This window comes from Arvicanthis niloticus, chromosome 19 (genome assembly GCF_011762505.2).
Source record: "Arvicanthis niloticus isolate mArvNil1 chromosome 19, mArvNil1.pat.X, whole genome shotgun sequence".
NCBI lineage: Eukaryota > Metazoa > Chordata > Mammalia > Rodentia > Muridae > Arvicanthis > Arvicanthis niloticus.
The window spans coordinates 31988292-32010005 of NC_047676.1; the positions used below are offsets into that span (position 1 = coordinate 31988292).

The 21714-nt window shown below is 42.9% G+C and overlaps 1 protein-coding gene across 5 annotated transcripts in view; it reads right to left on the bottom strand.

The window, feature by feature from the left end:
* Positions 1-21714, bottom strand: part of Prkaa1 (protein kinase AMP-activated catalytic subunit alpha 1) — a 47148-nt gene that overhangs the window by 10388 nt on the left and 15046 nt on the right. For 2 of the 5 annotated variants that reach the window (XM_076916163.1, XM_034523432.2), the window contains exons 2-5: positions 8197-8338; positions 6385-6478; positions 2360-2504; positions 1184-1271 (exon numbers count right to left, since the gene is read on the bottom strand). In XM_076916163.1, coding sequence (XP_076772278.1) covers positions 1184-1271; positions 2360-2504; positions 6385-6478; positions 8197-8338 — 469 coding nt within the window. Of the gene's footprint in view, positions 1-1183; positions 1272-2359; positions 2505-6384; positions 6499-8196; positions 8339-12714; positions 12855-21714 lie in introns of those variants that run through there. The other 3 variants (XM_076916162.1, XM_076916164.1, XM_034523433.2) reach the window with 3 other exon arrangements.

Genomic DNA, 21714 nt, shown 5'->3' on the forward strand with positions numbered 1-21714 from the left:
TGTGAGCCACCCAGATTGAGGTTGCTGGGTCCCAAACTCCAGTCCTCTAAACGAGCAGCAAGTACTCTTGACCGTTAAGTCATCTCTTCAGCTCCTTGTGTATTATTTTTAAAATAGAAAATCTGCAAGTACGAAAATATATTCCTTCTGTTGCAGGATATTTTATCACGTTGTGAATCCGACATTGTGTTATTTACTGAAAAAAAAAAACTGCTTCTGGTTATGGTGTGGCTCAGCCTTAGCACACACCTTTAATTCCTGTGGCTATTAGACACGCCTTTAGTACACACCTTTACTCCCAAACAATGAAGACAAAGTTAGCTTATAGAAGAAAGCACCCATGTTTGAGAGTAACTTCTAATTGAGTGGCAGACAAAGTGACAAATCAGAAAAAGATCTGACGGGCTGGAGAGAAGGCTCAGAGGTTAAGAGCACTGACTGCTCTTCCAGAAGTCCTGAGTTCAATTCCCAGCAACCACATGATGGCTCACAACCATCTGTAATGAGATCTGATGCCCTCTTCTGGTGTGTCTGAAGACAGCTACAGTATACTCATATAAATGAAATAAATAAATCTTTAAAAAAAAAAGAAGAAGAAGAAAAAGATCTGACAAAATAGGATATGCCCAACTCTCACAAGAAGAGAGAGGAAGTACTTAAGGACAGTGCGGAGAGAGGAGGCCGTTTTACCAGGACAGCTATACAGAGACAGGTTGCAGAGGAAGAGCAAGCCAGACACAGGTGAAGACAGCCAGAGACTGAGATGGAGCCAAAAGATTAGAACAGATTGACAGAGATAGTTTGAGGCCAAGCAGAGCAATTCAGGAGAAGCCCAGGAAAGTCAGATTGAATCAGTTATCCTGGAGAGGAGTTTGAGCCAGAACAACTTAGTCGGACCAGCCACAGATCAGAAAGAACAAGGAAGGGGTAAGCTTATTCAGCAGTAAGTCTCAAAAGCTGAAATCTTTCTAGGTCTAGATTAGGTTGTACAGAGGTTAGAAGCTTCCAGGACTAGGCCTCAGTTAGCAGGCTGAGGCAGTATGCCTTTGAGATGACAGTTATTGCAAGCAAATATGTTACTTTTACGTCCTCATTAGTACTCAAGATGACAGTACAGGCTAACAAACCTAAGAAAAGCAAGCAACTGCAAATACATCAGAAATAGCATAATGCCAAACACTACCTTCCGGAAATGACTTCCGGTGCAGCATAATTAGGCGAGCCACAGCTTGTTCTTAAAAATTCACCATCTGACATCATGTTTGAAAGACCTGAAAGAACAAAAAACAGCCACTCAAGATTTCCCAAGGACAAAAAGCAAGTAAAAGTCCATTAAACAACCCAGCTAAGCCGCCTTTTAGTTTTCTTCTGAAAAGCAAAAACCAAACCAAACAAACAAAAAACCTTTAACATGATCATAATCTTCACGTCCCAAATATTCTGACCTTATACAACAATGTACAATGTATTTCAATATCTAGAGTTTAATCTGTATATACTAAACTAGTGGTGGTTTTGAACAGTAGAATATCCCTGAAATGCTTATATTTTAATATAGATATTGCTAAGCAAAATAGACTCAGATGATCAGAATGATTTTTACCAGCTTCCATCTCTGGAATTCTTAGCTTGAAGGCATGTGCCACTACATCTGAAAAACAACTTTATAGCATTTAAATATTAAATTTTTTAAAAGTTAAGTTCCCTCATATGACTCATCTTTCTAGATTTCAATTTTTTTTTCAATAATTCCATCTCACTTTCCATTTTCCCCATACTTGACCAAAAAGAACATATTAGAAATTAAATTGCTACCTTCTTGACAAATACTAGTCACTTCTTTTCCAATGATCTCCCTAACGTTAATGGGTTGAAATATTTACGGTCACAAAACTGAATTTCAGGGCTGGTGGGTAGGCTCAGCAGGTAAAGGTGCTTACCAGCAAGCCTGACAACCTGAATTCAACCCTAAGCCCCAAGTGGTGAAAAAACAGAAACATCTCCCAAAAGCTGTCCTCTGGCATGTGTGTGCGTGTGTGTGTGTGTGTGTGTGTGTGTGTGTGTGCATGTATGTGCGTGTATGTGCGTGTATGTGCGTGTGTGTGTGTGTGTGTGTGTGTGTGAATGTATGTGCGTGTATGTGCGTGTGTGTGCGTGTGTGTGTGTGTATGTGTGCGCGCGCGCGCGAGGGCGTGCATGCGCGCATGCTAAATAATTAAATCTCTTTATGATCAACTTTGAAGACATAAGATTAAGTGCAGACCTTACTGTTCATTTGCAGAGTGGGATTCTAGTATACCCATAAGCACTATCAGAAGACCGTTACTTATACTCATTAAATAGTTGAAGCCATCCTTACCAAAGTCAGCTATCTTTGCATTCATGTGTGCATCAAGCAGGACGTTTTCAGGTTTCAAATCTCTGTGGACCACCATATGCCTGTGACAATAATCCACACCAGAAAGGATCTGCTGGAACAGACGTCGACTTTCCTTTTCGTCCAACTAGGAAAAGTAGAAAGGCATTTTAAGCTGTGCCTCTCAATGGAAACATTCTTACTTATAATTCTCCAGCCTATAAACTGTCAGAGCACAAAACCTTCCAGGTGAAGTTCACCTATGAGGTACTTTTGAAATGGGCAAGGAAGGCATGCAACCGTGCACTGAAATGCCAAGGGCTTATGGGGACCAAATCAGCAACTCGGCTTTCTGATTCTATGTGTATAAACTACACTTAAAAAACACATCTTCTGTAGCTCATGGGCTATTTCTAGTACTTTCAACTTCTACCTGAAACTGGGAATGTTTTCCAATCAGTAATGTTTAATCCTTCCCTCTTTCAATAAATACTTATTGAGCACATTCAATATGCTATACAGGTTAGAGATTCAGAATACAAAAGAATGAAAGGAAGGCCCTACTCCAGTAGATAAAAATAAGGACCCCCCCCCAAAAAAAAAAAAAAAAAAAAAAAAAACTGTCAGCATCACAGTGGAGAGAAAATGGCCACAGAGTAATACAGCAAGTTCTCCAATGGGCAGATCCAAACCCACGGTCAAACAGATGCTGCTCCTAGTCAAACTCAGTGGATCCCAGAACAAAACAAAGTCATGCAGGTAAACAGATCTGTAGGAAGGAGGGGGGGAAGGCAGGAGTGGAAGAAAAAAGGGGACAGGGAGGGAGAGTAAACAGAGGATGCAGAATACATGGATGAAACTGTCAAAGAGCAAATCTAATCAATGAAAAGGGAAAGAAAAGAGAATACAGAAAGTGATGCTTATATGGGGGACAATTACCGACTATGAAGAAATGACAGGCAAATACTGTAATTGAGTCACAATGCAACGATAGCCTATGCTCAGAAATTTAAGCTATTTTTTAAAGGTGTGTGTGTGTGTGTGTGTGTGTGTGTGTGTGTGTGTGTGTGTGTGTACACATCTGCATGCAGGTGCCTACAGGGGCAAGACTCCGGTCCTCTGGACCGGGAGTTAGAGACAATTGTGAGCCACCTGACATGCGTGCCAGGACCCAAACCCCAGCCCTCTGGAAGAACATCAGACTCTCTTAACTGCTGAGCCATCTCTTCAGGCCCAAGATGTTTTCATTTAAGCAAAATAAAATCCTTAGCACATTTACATTCTGTATGTTTCCAAAAAAAAAAAAAAAAAAACAGCTTACACTACAATTAAAAATTTTAAGTATAATCTTTTAAAAATAATCTTCAAATCTCTGTATTTTCTGATGTTTGCTCAACAACGGATAAGCAGCGCTGCCTTACCCATGCCCCAGGACAGAGTATTGAATAAGTAAGCTACTGATTCCCTAGGCAAGAACTCGCACATGAGATCCTCCAGTAGGTCATGAGTGAACATTGTAAATCCAGAATTCTACACTTTTAACGCATAGATAACATAGGGACAGAAAGAAACCAGTCATTGCTTTGAATACAAAATTAACACTACTACTGAAGTGTAGCATACCCTTACACTAAAGTGTAAGATACCCTTCCTGAAGAAAAATACATTAATACTTTTCCAATCTCATGCCTTCGTTCCAGTAGATGTTTATTAAAAAAAAACTATGCAAAGAGGAAGAGAAAATTTAACAAATGTTAGGAAGTAACATAGAGAGGCTGCAAAGGTGAAAAGAATTTTATTTATAAAAAATATAGTACAAAGAATGGCAGAGACTAAAGGAAGATGAGCCAGGTCAAAGCATACTCCCAGCTGATAAACATCGAACACCAAGTCTTTTGTGTCACTCCCTGAAACAGCACTAGGGTGCTGTCAGCAACACACAGGGACCACAAAACAAAAGGATGGAAAGACAGCAGCCATCAAGTGGAGTGTGCAGACAGCAGATGAAAACTCAGCAGAAAGAGAAAAGCAAAACCAAATCCTAGAGGAAAAAATAAACACATCTGCACATCGAACCCTGGGAAAGCTAAGAAGTGGGCACGCAGCAACTTTCTGAGGCAGAGTGAGGGGTGGGCCAGAAACAAGACAGCAGGCCTCTGTAGAAAGCTTTAGATTCCCCACCAATGGGGAGAAAGACCTCTGGCTACTGAGGCAAGGCAAGGCCAGGTCACTCTCATGGGCTCTGTGGCAGGAATAAGGCACCGTCAGGAAGATGTAGACTACGTGCATACTAACAGAAGAGACCTAACCCCACCTCCCAACTCAGTTCCAACAGCTAAACCAATACCTTCAAGAAAATAGGAAAAAGCAGACACCAAATCAAATGAAGAAGAAGAAAATACTTCTTGTACTTGTTAGCAAAGAATTTACCCTACCAAAATTAATGTCTCCAACCTATGGGAAAACTATAAATGGTACCCATAAATGGCTTGGCATTTGAAACTTTGCTCTGAAATTTAAGTAGACAGCTAGGAATCACCAGATATCTGAGTAAGAGTCACAGGGGGGAAAGATAGAGACAAATAAAATGAGCAGAAAGCACGGAAATCGGAGCGGGACAGGGGCCAAAAGACATTTAAAACCAAAATGTCATTCTCAAGCAGGTAAGCCTAAGTCTGTGAAGCCAAACAGGCAGCTATCCAAAGGGAACTTCAGAAAACAAGGCAGAGATCTGAAATATAAACATGTGATGGCTGAAAGTTCAGCATTCCAAAGGTAACACAAAAAGAATTCCCCACAGTGTACAGCAAAATGACTAGAAATGACAAATGGGAGAGAAAAAAGATAAGAAAAGCAGGCCTTGATTAATTCAGGAAGAATTCCTCCAGTGGATAGGAATGAGGCCTTGAAGGATGAGAAAGGGAAAACTTTAGACAGAAATTAACCAGGTTGAGAAATAAAGATTAACGTGCTTAATGGGTTTGATTCTGATTAAAGGGATATACTACATAACATGAAAGAATGAATAATGCAAATAACTTTTGACTGAAGGAGGGGAGCTCCTTTCTCTGCCAGGTGTGGGTCTTTTAGAAGGGCTTTGTGCCAATCAGGCAAGTTGAGAGTAAGTATGGGCAGGGGACAGTGCTCTGTACTTGTATATAACTTAAATCTCCGGGGTTCCTTCAAACACTAAACTCTGTAAATCTAATTCCTAGCTCCTTCAAAATCCCTATCCCCTACTATTCCAGTACATCAGAGCTCAGAAACCAAACCATGGACACAGCTTAAATGTGGCCAGGGCTGGACAACAAGGCCGACATCGTTTAAGTACTTAATAATGCAGTTTGTGAGGGACACTTAGGAAAGCATAGTGGGAAAGTTTAGGAAGCAGATTAAGAGCGGGCACAGGCCAGGCACACCTTTAATCCCAGCACTTGGGAGGCAAAGACAGGGAGATCTCTATGCATTGGAGGCCAGCCTGTATCTACATGGCAGTCACAGTGGCATAGTATGACCCTGTCTCAAAAAAAAAAAAGTTTGTATTACTAAAAACATAAATCGGAGGATTATGAATTTTAGGGACTGCCGGGCAGTGGTGGCTCACGCCTTTAATCCCAGCGCTTGGGAGGCAGAGGTAGGCGGATTTCTGAGTTCAAGGCCAGCCTGGTCTACAGAGTGAGTTCTAGGATAGCCAGGGACTACACAGAGAAACCCTGTCTTGAAAAAACAACAACAACAAAACAAAACAAAAAAAAATTTTAGGGACTTAACTGAACTCTGTATAGCACTAATCATGTGACCTTGAACAAATACTTAACAAGTAGGCTTTATATCCATGTCAATTAAATGGGCTCAGGGCTCATCCTTGAGGTCCTCTCCCTCTAAATAGCCTATGGCTCTACACAAATCCATGCCAAGGGAACTGTTTGCTAAACAGACCTCTGAGACTTGCTTGCTGACACTGTAAGGCAATAAGGAGTACAGAGGAGTTACCAAAATATGTACAGGATTAAATGAGAACTGCTTACCCTTCCATTTTTACAGATATAATCAAATAGCTCTCCTCCTGAGACATATTCCATCACCATGAAAATATCAGATGGTGTACTGATGACCTGGTACCTGGTGAGAGAAAACATTATCTACTAATATTAAAACAGGTGTATTCATCCATTCAGTAAAGATTTACTAAGCACCTATAAGATACCAGGTACTGTGCTAGCTGCTACAAGTCTGTGGGGAGCAAAGCCAACCTCCTGTTTTTGTTATGTTCTTGATCCAGGTGCCAGGAGACACAGACAGTAAGCAAGCAAGTTTGTTACATTCTTGATCCAGGTGCCAGGAGACAGACAGTAAGTAAGTAAGTGGCAGAACATGCGATATAGCAAAGAAAGCACCCTCTTCTTCTGTACAGAGTTCTCCAGGAAGGCCACAGAGTACACAGAGCAGAGCCCGAAGGAAGGAAGGAGCAGACTACCTTTGCCAGGAGGAAGGTGGAGCGGGCAGAGAGAAGGAACAGCCAGGGCCGGGGCCCAGCTGGGAGCCTGCGTGGCACACTCATGGTAAAGTAAGAGCAATACAAGCCAGGAGAGAAACGGGATGTGAAGCTAGTCACTGGAAGCCAAAGATGCAGAACTCCACAAGCCGGGAAGAAACCTTCGACTTTTATTTAAAGGAATATGGAAAGCTATGGGATGTTTCTATGCCAGCAGTCTCATCGTCGTCTGCATAGTCAAGGAATAAGCAGTGGCAGTATGAAGAACAGAATGAATGCTCAGAAGAAGCCCGTGAGCGGTGAGGCAGTTCAGGCCAGTGTGATGGTGATGAAGAACTGAGAAAAGGGTCAGAGATACATTCTGGAAGAAGAGATGGGGTGATGGTGGGAAGAGGGATAAACGGGATTGTTAATGATTCTCCTACGTTCCCCCAAGGGTTAAGTGACAATTAATTGCGATGACAACATGAGAACGGTGTGGGAAGCAGGGCCGAGTTGATGATGGGGAGATGAGACCTGGCCAGGTTCTTTGAAAGATCTCATGGACGCCCCAAGGAGGAAGGAGCAGGCACCAGGCCTGGAATTCATCGAATGGATCTCAAAGCAAGGACTGGATAGTTGGGGGGCCACCAATAGATATGATATATCAAAACACTTCAATAAATGAGAGATAAAAGCAAAACCATGTTTGAGCCAGCCAGTTCAGCAGAGAAGTCCCAGCAGCTTTAAATTATAGCCTACATGGTAACACAGAGGGGAAGAAACAAGTTACCTGTAGACCTCACTGGGGCTTCCTCAAAACAACTGTTAGGATTACTGTCCTTCCGAAACACTGGATTCCTCAAAGTCTGGTATGAGTACGGTCAAGTACAAGCAGGGTAGGGGAAAAAACATTTCTAGTGCACAGTCCCTCCTGAGCCTAATTCCCAGCATGCTTAAAAAAAAAAAGAAAACTGAAATTTGTAACTCAAGAATTTTTCGCCTCTCCCACGAACCCTTTCAGGTAGTAGTGGAGATCAAACAGGGCCTGGCACCTGCTACAGAAACTTTTACTAGAGACCCAACAGTTGGTACTATCCATTAAAAACAGTAGCACAGAGTACTGTCAGAAGGGCCTCTTTCCAGACAACAGGAAGAACAGGAATCAGGGAGAGATGAGCCATGTTAAAACACGAGGGCAGGTTCTGTAATTGGCAGTGAGCCAGGGTCAGATACAGGAGCAGGAAGAAATCTCCAGCCTTGGAAACGGGAAGAAGGCCAGGCCTCTCTCTCTGGTTTGCCAGGTCAGGCAGGTTAACTACGGGGATGAGCGGATGACAGGACCAGGTTAATGAGCTGGGCTTACAGTTTGATTATATGAGGGTGCCTGAAAAGCTTCAGGTTCTGAATCTCCCTGCGGATTTTTCCGACCACGTCAAGGCTTCGAATCTTCTGCCGGTTGAGGATCTTCACGGCGACTTTATGTCCAGTCAGCTCGTGCTTGCCCACTGCAGAAGGAATCATTTTCATGTGTTAGTACCAGTGCTGACTGATAATACACTGTGGTGTATTATAATAGCTAAACACTCGGAAAATACTGGAACACATTTGCCGCCCACCTCCCCAATGATACCCTTGAAAGTTTAGCCTTGAGTCAGGTGGAGACACACACAAGGAAGTGCTTACTAAGAATGGATTGTGGGAAAAGGGAATTTGGAACAATTATAAGAAAGGAAAAATTCCTCCTGTATGCCTTCAGGTACTCACACCCCTTTAACTTTAACTTACTATTCATCTTTAAACTATTTCACAGATAAAATCAAACTGTCTTTGGTTTGAAAACTTTCTCTAGATGTTCACACACAGAGAAACTGCTATGCCACCATAAAAATCATATGGTAAGGATCCAGACATGATAGCTTATCCTTGCAATAGTCAGAAGCAGAGGCAGGGGGACTGAGAACTAAGAGAAGGCCCAGGCTATGAGGTAACACTGGGTCCCAAAACAAGAAAAATCAAACAAAAGCCATAATGTAGAATAGTGGCATCTTCCTTTCAGAAACCTGCCCTGCAGGGCCGGAGAGACGATGGTTCACCAAGGAAGAGCTGAACAAGCAGAAGGCCCTGAATTCAAATTCCCACAACCCACCACTTTAAAAAAAAAAAAAAAAAAAAAAAAAAAAAAAAAAAAAAAAAAAAACCTAGCATGATACAGGCCTTTAACCCTAACACTGGGAGAAAGAGGACAGGTAGACAGAAACAGGGGAACTACTGGTACTTACTGGCTAACTACCTAGCTCTAGTTTCAATAAGAGATCTTGTCTCAAGGAAACAAAGCAGAGAATGGGAAAGCAGGCCACGTCCTCTAACCTCACACATATGCATACAGCACACACATGCTCAAAACTACATAAATGAACTCCCCTGTGACACTGACATGACTCCCGGTCATTAACAGCCCCCGTGTTTGCCTGTTGTTGCTGTTGTTTTGTTTTGTTCTGTTTTCAGTTTTGGCTCAATGGCATGTAGTTTCCATTTTTAAATAGGAAGTTTAAAAATACGTGATTTTAGGCTAAAGAGATGGATGGCTCAGTGGTATCAGCTGCGCTTCTAGGGGGTCCAGGTTGGATTCCCAGCACTCACACAGTGGCCTGCAACCATCTACAAGCCCAGTTCCAGGGGATACGAGCACTTCTTCTAGCCTTCTTGAGCACTAAGTATATACATGGTGCACAGATATATGTAGACAAAACACCCATGCACATAAAAGTAAATAAATCATGTTTAAAGGCATTCCATCTTGCCCATGCCCACCCAGACATTCGATAGGCAACAGAAGAATTCAGATACTGCTGGTGAGGCAAAGTCGCCACAAGTTTAGTATCTGTGTGCCCTTTCCCAGGAACCTATGGAAAAACATAGATCCTATCAAAATCAGAAGAGAAACAAGAGCATCAACAAAAAGGCATCACACCCACTGAAGAAGAGCTCTAAAAACCGAGAATGCCGGCTCAGGCTTGTTGTCCTGGTCTTGAGAACATTGCTGCTAGCTAGATCCAGGCCAGCGTGGGATATAGGGCCACTGCCTCGAAAAGCAAACAAAACCGGCTGTGCCAGCGCCTGCCTGGATTGCCAGCGTGTAAGAAGGGACAGGGAGTCTAAGGTCAGTTTGGCTACAAAGATAGCTCAAGACCAGCCTTGGTGACGTAGACTCTGTCCCCAAAAGAGCCCACCCCCCAAAAAGCAGGAATCCAATGCAGGGGGAAATTAAGAAATCTCCCAAATGGTGACAGATGTGCTGGTCTGGACAGCAGCAAATCCAGGCAAGGCAACAAGTGGAGGAGCCGATGTCGTTATTTTGAGGGAAGAGAGATAATCCTATACCTTTGAAAGTATGGGGTCCATGTAGTGGAAAGAGAGAAATAACTCCCTAAGGCCATCCTCTCACAAGCGAATTGTGGCACACATGCCCCAACATACACATTAAATACATATACATGCACATTAATAAATGTTTTTTTTTTTTTTCAAAAACACTTGAGGTTTATCCAAAACTGTAGACATAATTTCTTTCATCAAGTAAGAAACTAAGGTGGGATGTTCTGAACATTCTCTTTGACTCATTTAGGATTATACACTTAGCATTTACGATAAACCAGCCAATCTAGCCTAGTCCATGAGTTCCAGGCCAGTGAGAAACCCTATCTCAAAAAACTAAGTGGACATCTTTAATCTCAGCAACTCAGAGAGAGAGACAGGCCAGCCTGGTCTACATAGTAAGTTCTAGACTGGCCCAAGTTACAGACACATTGCTTCTGCCTTCTACTACTTTAGAGCCCCAGGCTATGTTTGTATCTGTCAGTCTGGATTCCCACACAAAAGCCTGCTACAACGGTCTTCTGAGAGGCTCCACCCAGCAGCAGATGGAAACAGATGCAGACACTCCCAGCCAAGCATTAGACAGAGCTAGGGAAGTCTTGTGGAAGAGTTAGGGGAAGGACTGAGGAACTCGGAGGACTTAGGGACTCCACGAAGACAGAGTCAACTAACCTGGACCCATGAAGGATCCCAGAGACTGAACCACCAACCAAAGAGTAAGTGACAGCTGGACCTAGAGACCCTTGCACATATATAGCAGATGTGCAGCTTGGGCTTCAAGCAGGTCCCCCCAAAACTGGGGCAAGGGCTTACCCTGAATCCATTGCCTGACTGTGGATTCTGTCCCCTAACTAGGCTGCCTTGTCTGGCCTCAGTGGGAGAGGATGTAACTAGTCCTGCAGATACTTGAGGTGCCAGGGTGGGTTGGTTCCCCAGGACAGACTTCCCCCTTCTCAGAGATGAAGGGGTGGGGAGCTGAGAGGAGAGGCCATATGAGGAGGGGGCTGGGTGAAGAGCGGATGCTGTGATAGAAATGTAAAGTGGATAAATAAATTACTTAGTGTGGAGCACAAGAAGCAACCTGAGTGCTGGCAGACACCTGTAATCCTAGCACTAGAGGCTAAGGCAAGAAGGCGGCCAAGAATTTGAAGCTACTCTGGGCTACAGAGCAAGACCCTGTCTCAACATAACAAAGCAGGGTTGCAGATGTAGCTCAGCTGGTAAAGGGCTTGCATAGCACAGACAACAGGCACTGGGTTTGCACCCCTGTACTGTGTAACTGGGTGTGATGCTGTACCCCTGCAGGGCCAGTCCAGGAGGATCACAAGTTCTGGGTCATCCTCCAATACACAGCCAATTCAAAGTAAGCCTGGGATACATAAGACTGACATTTTAGCCAGGCAGTGGTGGCGCATGCCTTTAATTCCAGTACTTGGGAGGCAGAGGCAGGAGGATTTCTGAGTTAGAGGCCAGGCTGGTCTACAGAGTGAGTTCCAGGCTAGCCAGGGCTACACAGAGAAACCCTGTCTCAAAAAAAACAAAACAAACAAACAAACAAACAAACAAAGACTGTCATTTTAAAGAAAAGCCAGATATGATGCCTATGATTTCAACACTTAGAAGTCTGAGACAGGAGGATTGCCATGAGTTTAAGGCCAACAGAAGCTAACATGTAAGACACTTTCTCAAAAAAAAAAATTCTAGCTTGACTCGAGTTCAATTCCTGGGACCAACAAAGTGGAAGGAAACAACCAACTTCTCAAAGTTGTCCTCTGTCCTAACACAACACAACATGATGTTCATAGCCATATACATACATACACATGCACACATCCATATATACACACCCATACACACATATACACATGCACACATCCATATATACACACACATACACACATGCACACATCCATACACACACACACGTGCACACCATACACGCATGCACAAGTCCATAGACACACACAGGTGCACCCCCATATACACATATACACATGCACATCTCCATACATACACACAATGTGCACACCCATATACACACATACACACATTCACTATTTTTTTAAGACTACAGGGATACAAAGGGCACAATGAAAATTCCTCCACAACAGTTCAAGTCAGTTAAAAGTCAGTATGACTCAGCAATAGTGTGGCACATTTTATGGTCAGATACTAAAAACTGAGAGAATTTAACAAGAATAAAGGTTGCCAACGGATAGGAATGAAGTATATCACTTCAGTAAGGAGTATTTCAGTATTTCACCTGCAAATAAAGAAGTCCACCTGTTAAAAAGGCAAAACGAATGACACCAATATCTAGCCAAGCTTACCACAGCTTGTTCATCCAATACAAATAATTACGAGTGGTTAGATAGAAGTTCTCACTTTCTTTTTTTCTTTAAAGATTTATTTATTGTATATATGTGAATACTGTCACTGTCTTCAGACACACCAAAAGAGGGCATCAGATCCCATTACAGATGGTTGTGAGTCACCATGTAGTTACCTGGAATTGAACTCAGGACCTCTGGAAGAGCCGTCAGTGCTCTTAACTGCTGAGGCATATCTCCATCCTGAGGACTCACTTTCAAAACAACTCCGGAGAGCCTTCAGTGGGTAAACTGCTTGCCTCCAAGCACAAAGACCTTTATTCAATCCCCACTCTCACATACGTGGACCGTGGACGGAGAGAAAAAGAAAAGACTTCTGCAGTATGTACAAAGGTGTCCTCTAAGTTCTGTATGTGCTCTATGGTGCACACACACATATATAAATGAAAATGGGGGTGGGGGGTGGGAGTTTACTAACTTAAGATCACATTAAGCTCAACTGTGTTCAAACAAAATCTGAGAAAGTTAACTGGGGGATGGCAGGAGCTACATCACCTATCATAAAGCAAGTACTCATTCAAGCCTCCCTGCAGGCAGAACTAAACAGAAAGGAAACAACAGAGAGTGGTGTGATTGGTTTTCCTGCCTGCCTAACGGAAAATTAGCATAGTAATTAATTCCTTTTGTTGTTTGGGGGGGGGTGGCTGGATTAACCAATGGAACACTTTAGAGAACAAAAAGAAAGGCTTGAGAGTTAAAGGTGACATTTAAAAAGAAAAAAACATATGTCTCCAAATTGAATTATGAAGTAAACTGAAAACATACATAAATGTGTCTTAGTTTATTACAGCTTATTATGTAAAAACAAAAGACTGCAGATTTCCTAATGACTAACTTCAGAGAACAGTTTGATCCATTGTATTGTTCCAATACAGCAGACTGTTGTAGGAGAGACTCTTAAGAAAGGTTCCCTCCTGTCAACATGGAGAACAAAGTTGCACAGGCTTCTGCAGTTGCCGGCTACGGAAAAAAGTAAGAAAAAAGGTATTCTGGAGCAGCTGTCTTTCAAACTGTATTGTTTTATACTCTTTTTTTTTTTTTAGTTAAAAAAAAAACAAACTAACAATTAAGAAAAAAGAGAGAAGAAAGAAAGAAAGAAAGAAAGAAAGAAAGAAAGAAAGAAAGAAAAGAAAAGAAAGAAGGAAAGGGGGAAAGGGTGAAAGGGGAAAAGGGGAAAGAGAGGGAGAGAGAGAGAGAGAGAGAGGGGAAGGAAGGAAGGAAGGAAGGAAGGAAGGAAGGAAGGAAGGAAGGAAGGAAGGAAGGAAATCCAGCCAGCTCAAGGAAGAGGAGGGCAACAATACTAGGCATTGCCAGATGCAACCTTTCACAGGAACAGACTGAATTCCCAGGTATCCTTCCAACGCAGAAGGCAGTGTGTACACACTGTAGCCCCAGGCGTTGTTCCTCTTTGAAGGTACTTAGCAGACTTCTAACTTGCAAATGTAAAACCCTGCTATCTCCTGCTCTACATGGGTGGCCATGTGACACAAGGATGAGTGTTTGTAAAGGACCATCCACCCTGCCAGCACATAGGAAGTGACCAGACAATTGTAGCCATTAGTACTGAGGGGTAAGTTTCCATCATTCCCAAATCAGTCCCCCACCCCTATTTAACCAGCCCTGAACTACCCATTTGGATGTGGGAATAGGCATTTTGGATCTTAGCTCTTCCAACAGTGCCTTCTGTTCATTTGTATTCAACAGCCTGCCCTTATCAAGAGGCTTGGACACCAGCCTCTCTCAGCAGCTTATATCCCACCCTCCCAACCCACCGCTCCAAGCACCAAGCCTGAGATTTCTGGATTCCAAAGTTCAGCCCGTTTCCTCAATGGTTAATTTTCAACAGGTCACTCATACACACATCACCAGTCCTTTACAACGAGGTAGTTTTCTAGCTAAAATTTCCAAGAACATTTCTATTACCACAGACGGGACTGGTTTATTTCTGTGTTTCCCAGCACAGATGGCAAGATACAGGCTCATTTGACTATAGTTTAAATCGTGTAAGCTCTTCTTTTTGTTTATTTGTTTGATTGATTGATTGGATTTTTTGTTTGTTTGTTTTTCAAGACAGAATTTCTCTGTATAGCCCTGGCTGTCCTGGAACTCATTCTGTAGACCAGGCTGTCCTCGAACTCAGAAATCCAACTCCCTCTGCCTCCCACATGCTGGGATTGAAGGCATGCGCCACCACTGCCCGGCACATAAGTTCTTTTTAAACAACTACCGTTTGCTATAATACGAATCTAGCTGATTTGTATTGTATAATACAATGATGCATCATAAGTCAACAGCACATCCACTTTGTACACAAACATATCCTAACTTTCACCAACCTTGGAAGACTGGCATTATGAACACCACTCTACAGGGCACTGAGGCACACGAAGACACAACTTATCTACAAGTACATGGATGGTGAGTGGCGCAGCCAACAGCTCTAATTCAGACTGGGTTAAAAACTTGATGCTCGCCAGGCAGTGGTGGCACACGCCTTTATTCCCAGCACTTGGGAGGCAGAGGCAGGCAGATTTCTGAGTTTGGGGTCAGCCTGGTCTACAGAGTGAGTTCCAAAACAGCCAGGGCTATACAGAGAAACGCTATCTCAAAAAACCAAAAAAAAAAAAAGAAGAAGAAGAAGAAGAAGAAGAAGAAGAAGAAGAAGAAGAAGAAGAAGAAGAAGAAGAAGAAGAAGAAGAAAGAAGAAGAAGAAGAAGAAAAACCCTTGATGCTCTTTGCAGGAAAGGAAACACAACAGCACTCTTTAAACACTTTTAAATTCTTTATTTTACGTATTATTACTGAATGCATGGTATCCATGTGTGAGTGTGCCTCCCCCCACCCCCCCCCACCCCCAGTGCCACTGCACACAGGCAGAGGACAGAGGCTAAGCTTCAGGAGTTAGGACTCTCCCTCCTTCCAGGCTCCAGGGATAAAACTCAGGATCAGTGAACTTGCACTGCACTCAGGGTTGGTACCTCCTTGTCAAGAGCCTCCTTGTCAGACCGTAATAATATATTTTTTTAGAAAAACTCGGGCAGCTAGAGAAATAACTCAGGAGCTAGGAGCTCATAATGTTTCTACAAAGGATCTGAGGTCAGTTCCCAGCACCCACAACAGGTTTTTCCCGGCACCTACACTGGGCTGTTTCACAATTACCAGTAACTCCAGCTCCAGGGAGATCCAAGACTTCAGGCCTCTGCAGGCAGCAGCACTCACAAGTACAAACTCACACACAAGACCAGCACACGTGTACATGAATTAAAGATAAAAAATAGCCAGGCATATAATGCCCACCTTCAGTGCCACTACTCAGAAGGCAGGGGCAGGTGGATCTCCGAGTTCAAGGCCTCCTGGTCTACAGAATGAAATCCTACCTCAAATAATGATGATGACGATACAATTGACTTTAAAAAAGATAAATCAAAAACAGAAGTTGCACAGTATAACATATATGTATGCATCCTTCTAGTAAAACACATAAAAGTTGAACGTATCAGACACATCTTCTGATGCTTTATAGTGAAAATTTGAAAATAATAGACTGAATTTTTCTATACTTAAAAAAAAAAAACTGTCTAAAAGTTCACTCTTGACAGATCCAGCACTGCCTCTGGAAAACCAGTGTGAGTGTCTGTGTCCAGTTGGGCACTCCCTCCCTCTTCCCTCCAACCCCATGGCTTCCCTACAGGGAACACCCAGAATGGGCAGGCCTGGACATCGAGGCAGAGATGGCCCCCCCCCCGCCGCCCCTCCCCCCCCCCCCCCCGTTTCCCCTCTCTCATCCTCAGCTGGTACCACAAGACCATCAGCTGAACAGATGCTGAGAACCTGCTCAGGCTGTGCAAAGAGGCCAGCTACCTGGTACGCAACAGTGAGACCAGCAAGAATGACTTCTCTCTCTTCCTTAAGAGCAGTCAGAGCTGCAAGCACATGAAGCTGTCCCGGACCAAGGAACACAAGTATGTGTTGGGCCTGAACAGCCTGCCTTTCAGCAGCGTCCCTGAAATCATGCATTACTATGGCAGCCACAAGCTGCCTATTAAGGGAGGGAAACACATGTCTCTGCTCTACCCTGTGGGCATCTGGACTCTGTAGATGTAAGACTAGGGCACTATGATAGACCTGGACCCAGCCCTTGTCACTTGCATGAACATGATGTCAGAAACCTGGCTCCCCTCGTCCTAGGATCTAGTAGGCACTGAAGATCCCTTAATTTATTATAAAGGGGAGGGAATCCTGGGCCTTGGAATAAAGGGGCTATGTGGAATAAAATTTCTCTCTTTCATTTGATCTTTTTTCCTATATTAGAACATAAGCCTTGTCTGCTAAAACCCTGCCTATCAATTTCAAATCCCTTTATTCTAGTTTTTTTAAATTTAAAAATCTTAAGACATATTAAAGAAACATTGGTTAATACATTCTCTCAAATCAACTTAAAAGTTACCCCCAAAGTTTGCCTACTCTTATTGCAACATGATGAAATACCATGTTTGGTGGATATCCCCAGAAGGCTTGCCCTTTCTGAAGGGAACGTGGTTCGGGGAGAGGACATCTGGGGCAGGAGCAGGGTAAAGAGAAGAGGGACTGAGAAGAAGGAAGGGACACTACAGGATATAATGTATGAGAGAAAAATAAATTTTAAAAATTAACATTAAATAATGATATTAAATATTTTTTTAAAAAAGTTACCCTAAAATCTAGAAAAGGTACATGATATCACACAATTTTAATCTCAGAATTTGGGATTAAAGGCAGTTGATCTCTATGAATTTAAGACCAACTTGATCTTTATAGAATTAAGTTCCAGGACATCCAGATCTGTGTAAAAAGACCTTGTCCCATTGCCCCCACCAAAAAAGTCAACAAAATAAATTAACTAAATTCTTTAAAGAATCCTTTGAAAAAAGCATACAATTTATAACGTGAAAGACCATCCTAAGAAGAAAGTAAGAAAGGCTAAGTTCAAAGTCTCAGCTCCCATGCCTGTAACCTCAGCATCTAGAGGGTAGAGGCAGGCAGATCCCAGGATGCTAGCCAGCCTAGCTGAAAGGGTAAGTTAGCTTCAGGTTCAGTGAGGGACCTTGAACAACAGAGAGCAACAAAGGTAAACACCTGACACTGATGTATGTCTGTGTCCACAAATAAATAATGATCCTTGGTCCCATGAAGGCTGAACACAGAGTCAGGGGGAATTGGAGGGTGGGAGGTAGGAGTGAGAGGGTAGGTGGAGGCACATTCTCATAGAAGCAGGAGGAGGGGGGATGGGATAGGGGGTTCCTGGGTGGTGGGGAAAATGGGTAAGGGGGAAAAATCTGAAATGTAAATATAATATCCAATGAAAGAAAGAAAGAAAGAAAGAAAGAAAGAAAGAAAGAAAGAAAGAAAGGAAGGAAGAAAAAAAGAAAGAAAGAAAGAAAGAAAGAAAGAAAGAAAGGAAGGAAGGAAGGAAGGAAGGAAGAAAGAAAGAAAGAAAGAAAGAAAGAAAGAAAGAAAGAAAGAAAGAAAGAAAACAAACATAAAACAGTACAGGGAGTCTGACAAGCTGAGATCCATGTCAACCTGGAACCTCAAAATGTTATCTTACTTACAAAAAGTTCTTTAAAAATAGAATTAGTAGGGGCTGGAGAGATAGCTCAGCAGTTAAGAGCACTGACTGCTCTTCCAGAGGTCTTGAGTTCAAGTCCCAGCAACCACAGGGTGGTTCACAACCATCTGTAATGAGATCTGATGGCCTCTTCTGGGGTGTCTGAAGACAGAGACAGTGTACTGATAGACATAAAATAAATAATTTGAAAAAATGGAATCAGTAAAGGCTCTCAAAATGGTATGACGCTAGCTTCAGGGTGAGCACAGTTACCTAAGGACTTGCTCTCTTGTGAGGAGCACATAAACAGGAGACTAGCCATACGGCGGCGGCAGCAGCAGCAGAGAGTAGAGTTATGCTACCACAAGCCAGGAGAAACCAGGAATAGTCAGAGGCTAAGAGGGAAGAAAGACATTTGCCACTGACCTTCAAGAGGAGCACAGCCCTGGGGACCCCCGTTCTCACTCCTCTGACCTCCAGACTGTAAAAGAATAATTTTCTCTAGTTTTACGCCACCACACTCTAGCGCTAATGCAGCCCTATCGAGGTGATATGCCTATTGATTTAAAAAGTGGCCAGCACTCTAAAGGAGAATGCAGGAGAATTGGGAGGTCGAGGCCAAGCCAAGCTATCCGTCCTGAGGGGGATGGATAGAGAGATGGCTCAGCAGTTTAGAACACAAGCTGCTCCTCCATAGGACCACCGACAACAGGAGGCGTACAACCATGTTACTCCAGCTTCAGCAGGCTCCAACACCTTTGACCTCCACACACACCTTTAGTCAAACATAACTTAAATATAGTATGAATTCATGAGGACAGGGATACAAATGTTCATCTTAAGTAAACACATACAACGTGCCTCCATCCGATTCTTCGCTGGGCGCTGTTTCGCTCAGAGGACTTCCAAGGACTACTGGATGCTCCTGTGGTGTTTTGCTTTTGAAGTTAAGTTGTATCCTTCCCGGCCTGTCAGGAGTCAGCTTCCTCACCCCCTTTTCTGGTGCTCTAAGTACTTCCTATTAGCTGGAAAAGTCATACAGCTAAAAGTACTGGAACTGAGTTTCTCAAGTCACATTGTTCAAGCATAAAGTATATTGTGCTTTGTGTATGATATATGTATACAATATGTGGAGGACTGCAGTCTCCACAGAGATTTCCCAAACCTGGGTAAAGATAGACATTCTCCCTTCTATAGATTTATTATGTTTACTAACAAGGCTGAGAAATCCTACAGTTTATAAAAAAATAAACCCCCCCCCCAAAAAAAATATGTTATTTCTTTGTGATGGTTTGAATGTTTGGTTTCTGGTGGATGATTTGGGAAGGATTAGTAGATATGGCTTTGTTAGTGAAGGTGAGTCATAGGGTGGGCTTTAAGGTTTCAAAAGTCCATACCAGGTCCAGTGTGTCGGTCTGTCTGTCTGTCTCTGTTGCTGTCTCTGTCTCTGCACACACACACACACACACACACACACACACACACACACACACACGCCCCGCCTTACCTCCTGCTTATGAATGAGATGTTAGCTTTCAGCTACTGCTCCAATGCCCTGCCTGCCGGCCGCCATGCTCCCCACCATGATGGTCATGGACTCACCCTCTGAAACTCAGTAAAATATTTTCTTTTACTAGCTGCCTTGGTCTTGGTGCCTCTGCAGAGCGACAGGACAGTATCTAAGCCACTCTGATCTGGGCGTGAGCATAACGCCCCTGGGAAGAAGAATCTCAGCATTTTCTCGTAGGTTTGTTCTCATTTTACTCTTTCATGGTTCATCATTGAGAACACAACTATGCGAATGGGATGACACAGATTATTCTGCCGTTTGCTAGACCTCAACTCTCACATTGGTCAGCCACATGTGGAGGAGTAGGTACTTCTACACTTGTTTCGACCGGCTTTGATCCCCCAGAGCAGGCTGGTTAGTTCCATTAGCCAAGGGTGTGAGCTCTGACTTAAGGTGAGAGACCACCCCCGCCCCCCCCCAAAAAGCACTAACACAAACATATAAATAAATAAATAAATAAATAAATAAATGTAATCCAAACGTCTCTTTCCAAAGTTTTCAAACAATGTCTCAACCCTGATGACCATAAAATATTTTCTCTTTTAGCATAGGCCTTATCTCAGCTGGGCATGGTGTTGCATGCCTTTAATCTCAGCTCTCAAAGGCAGATAGATGTATGTACTGCAGAGTTCAAGGCTAGCTTTGTCTGCAGAGAATTCCTGGACAGTCAGCCCTACCCCACAGAGAAACCCTGTCTCAACAAATAAACAAACAAACAAACAAACAAACAGGTCTCCATATTATCTCCTTCCACTTACCTGTCCTTCCTACCTTTCTTCTTCCCAGTTAAGTCAGTCATTTAAAGCCATGGCATTACAATGTTGCCAATGTTAACTTATAGGAACACAAATGTTTGCTTTGAATGTGATTGGCAACGTTAACATTGGCAGTGTAACACTTTTAAAACATTGTATCTCAGGGTCATTATATGTCTTCAAAGCCTGTTAGTTTAAAGATGAAAAAACTGGGGACTCTTAGGGTCCGTAATTTGCCAGGGTATAAATAGCTATTCTGGTCAAGTTCTACTGCTCTTCTGACTGTTCAGTCTTTCAACCTGTCCACTCTGTCCTACCAACCATATGCAGCGAGAAGGGGGGAGGGAATGGCATCATGTCAGAATCAGAACTGTTTTTCTCAAAACTGGGCTAAAGATTGTCTATTGAGTAAACTTAGGTGGAGTCAAAGTAACTGCTGCTCCCCAGAATTACTGCTCACATCAATCAGCGAATGTAATAAAAGGACTTTGCCAAGAGTATATATTCCCTAAGGGGCCGGCCCTGCCTGCCCTCAGTCAAAGCTTACAAGTTGTATTTTCAGACTGTTACTCTATGTTTTCAACAGTGCTAAAACGTTGCTTTTAAGCAAATTGCAACACCTGCATTAGCCACATCTATAAGGTCCCCCTCTTGAAGTTAATCAACTAAAGATGAGCTAACTACAAACTCATTGTTCTCTCTACCTTGGACTCTGTTTAACTACAAAACATTGTCAACAAATGATCTAATCATATACATAATGCCGAGGTGTAACAAGATCTGATATTTTAAAAAAAGGATTTTAACAAGCTAGAGATGCCACAGAGATAGAAATAACCCCTGGAAGCATTCTAGCTGCCTAACCACTTCCGTTTCCTTTCTAAAATTAGAAGAAAATTCCACTAATAAAAGTGTAAGGAAATAGTTTAATCCTATTGAGAGGGGAGCTTAAAGGATTTGTTTTAGGAACATCAAAACATACAAGGGTGGGTCGGTGGTAAGGCAGCAGACTCCAAGCCCGATAACCTGAGTTCACACCCCAGGACCCACATGCTGGAAGCAAAGAAAGAAACGCCTTCAGCAAGTTCTCTAAGATCTACACAAGTCTCTCTCTCTCTCTCTCTCTCTCTCTCTCTCTCTCTCTCTCTCTCTCTCACTCACTCACACACACACACACACAATAACAAGGCAAAGTTTATTTTTA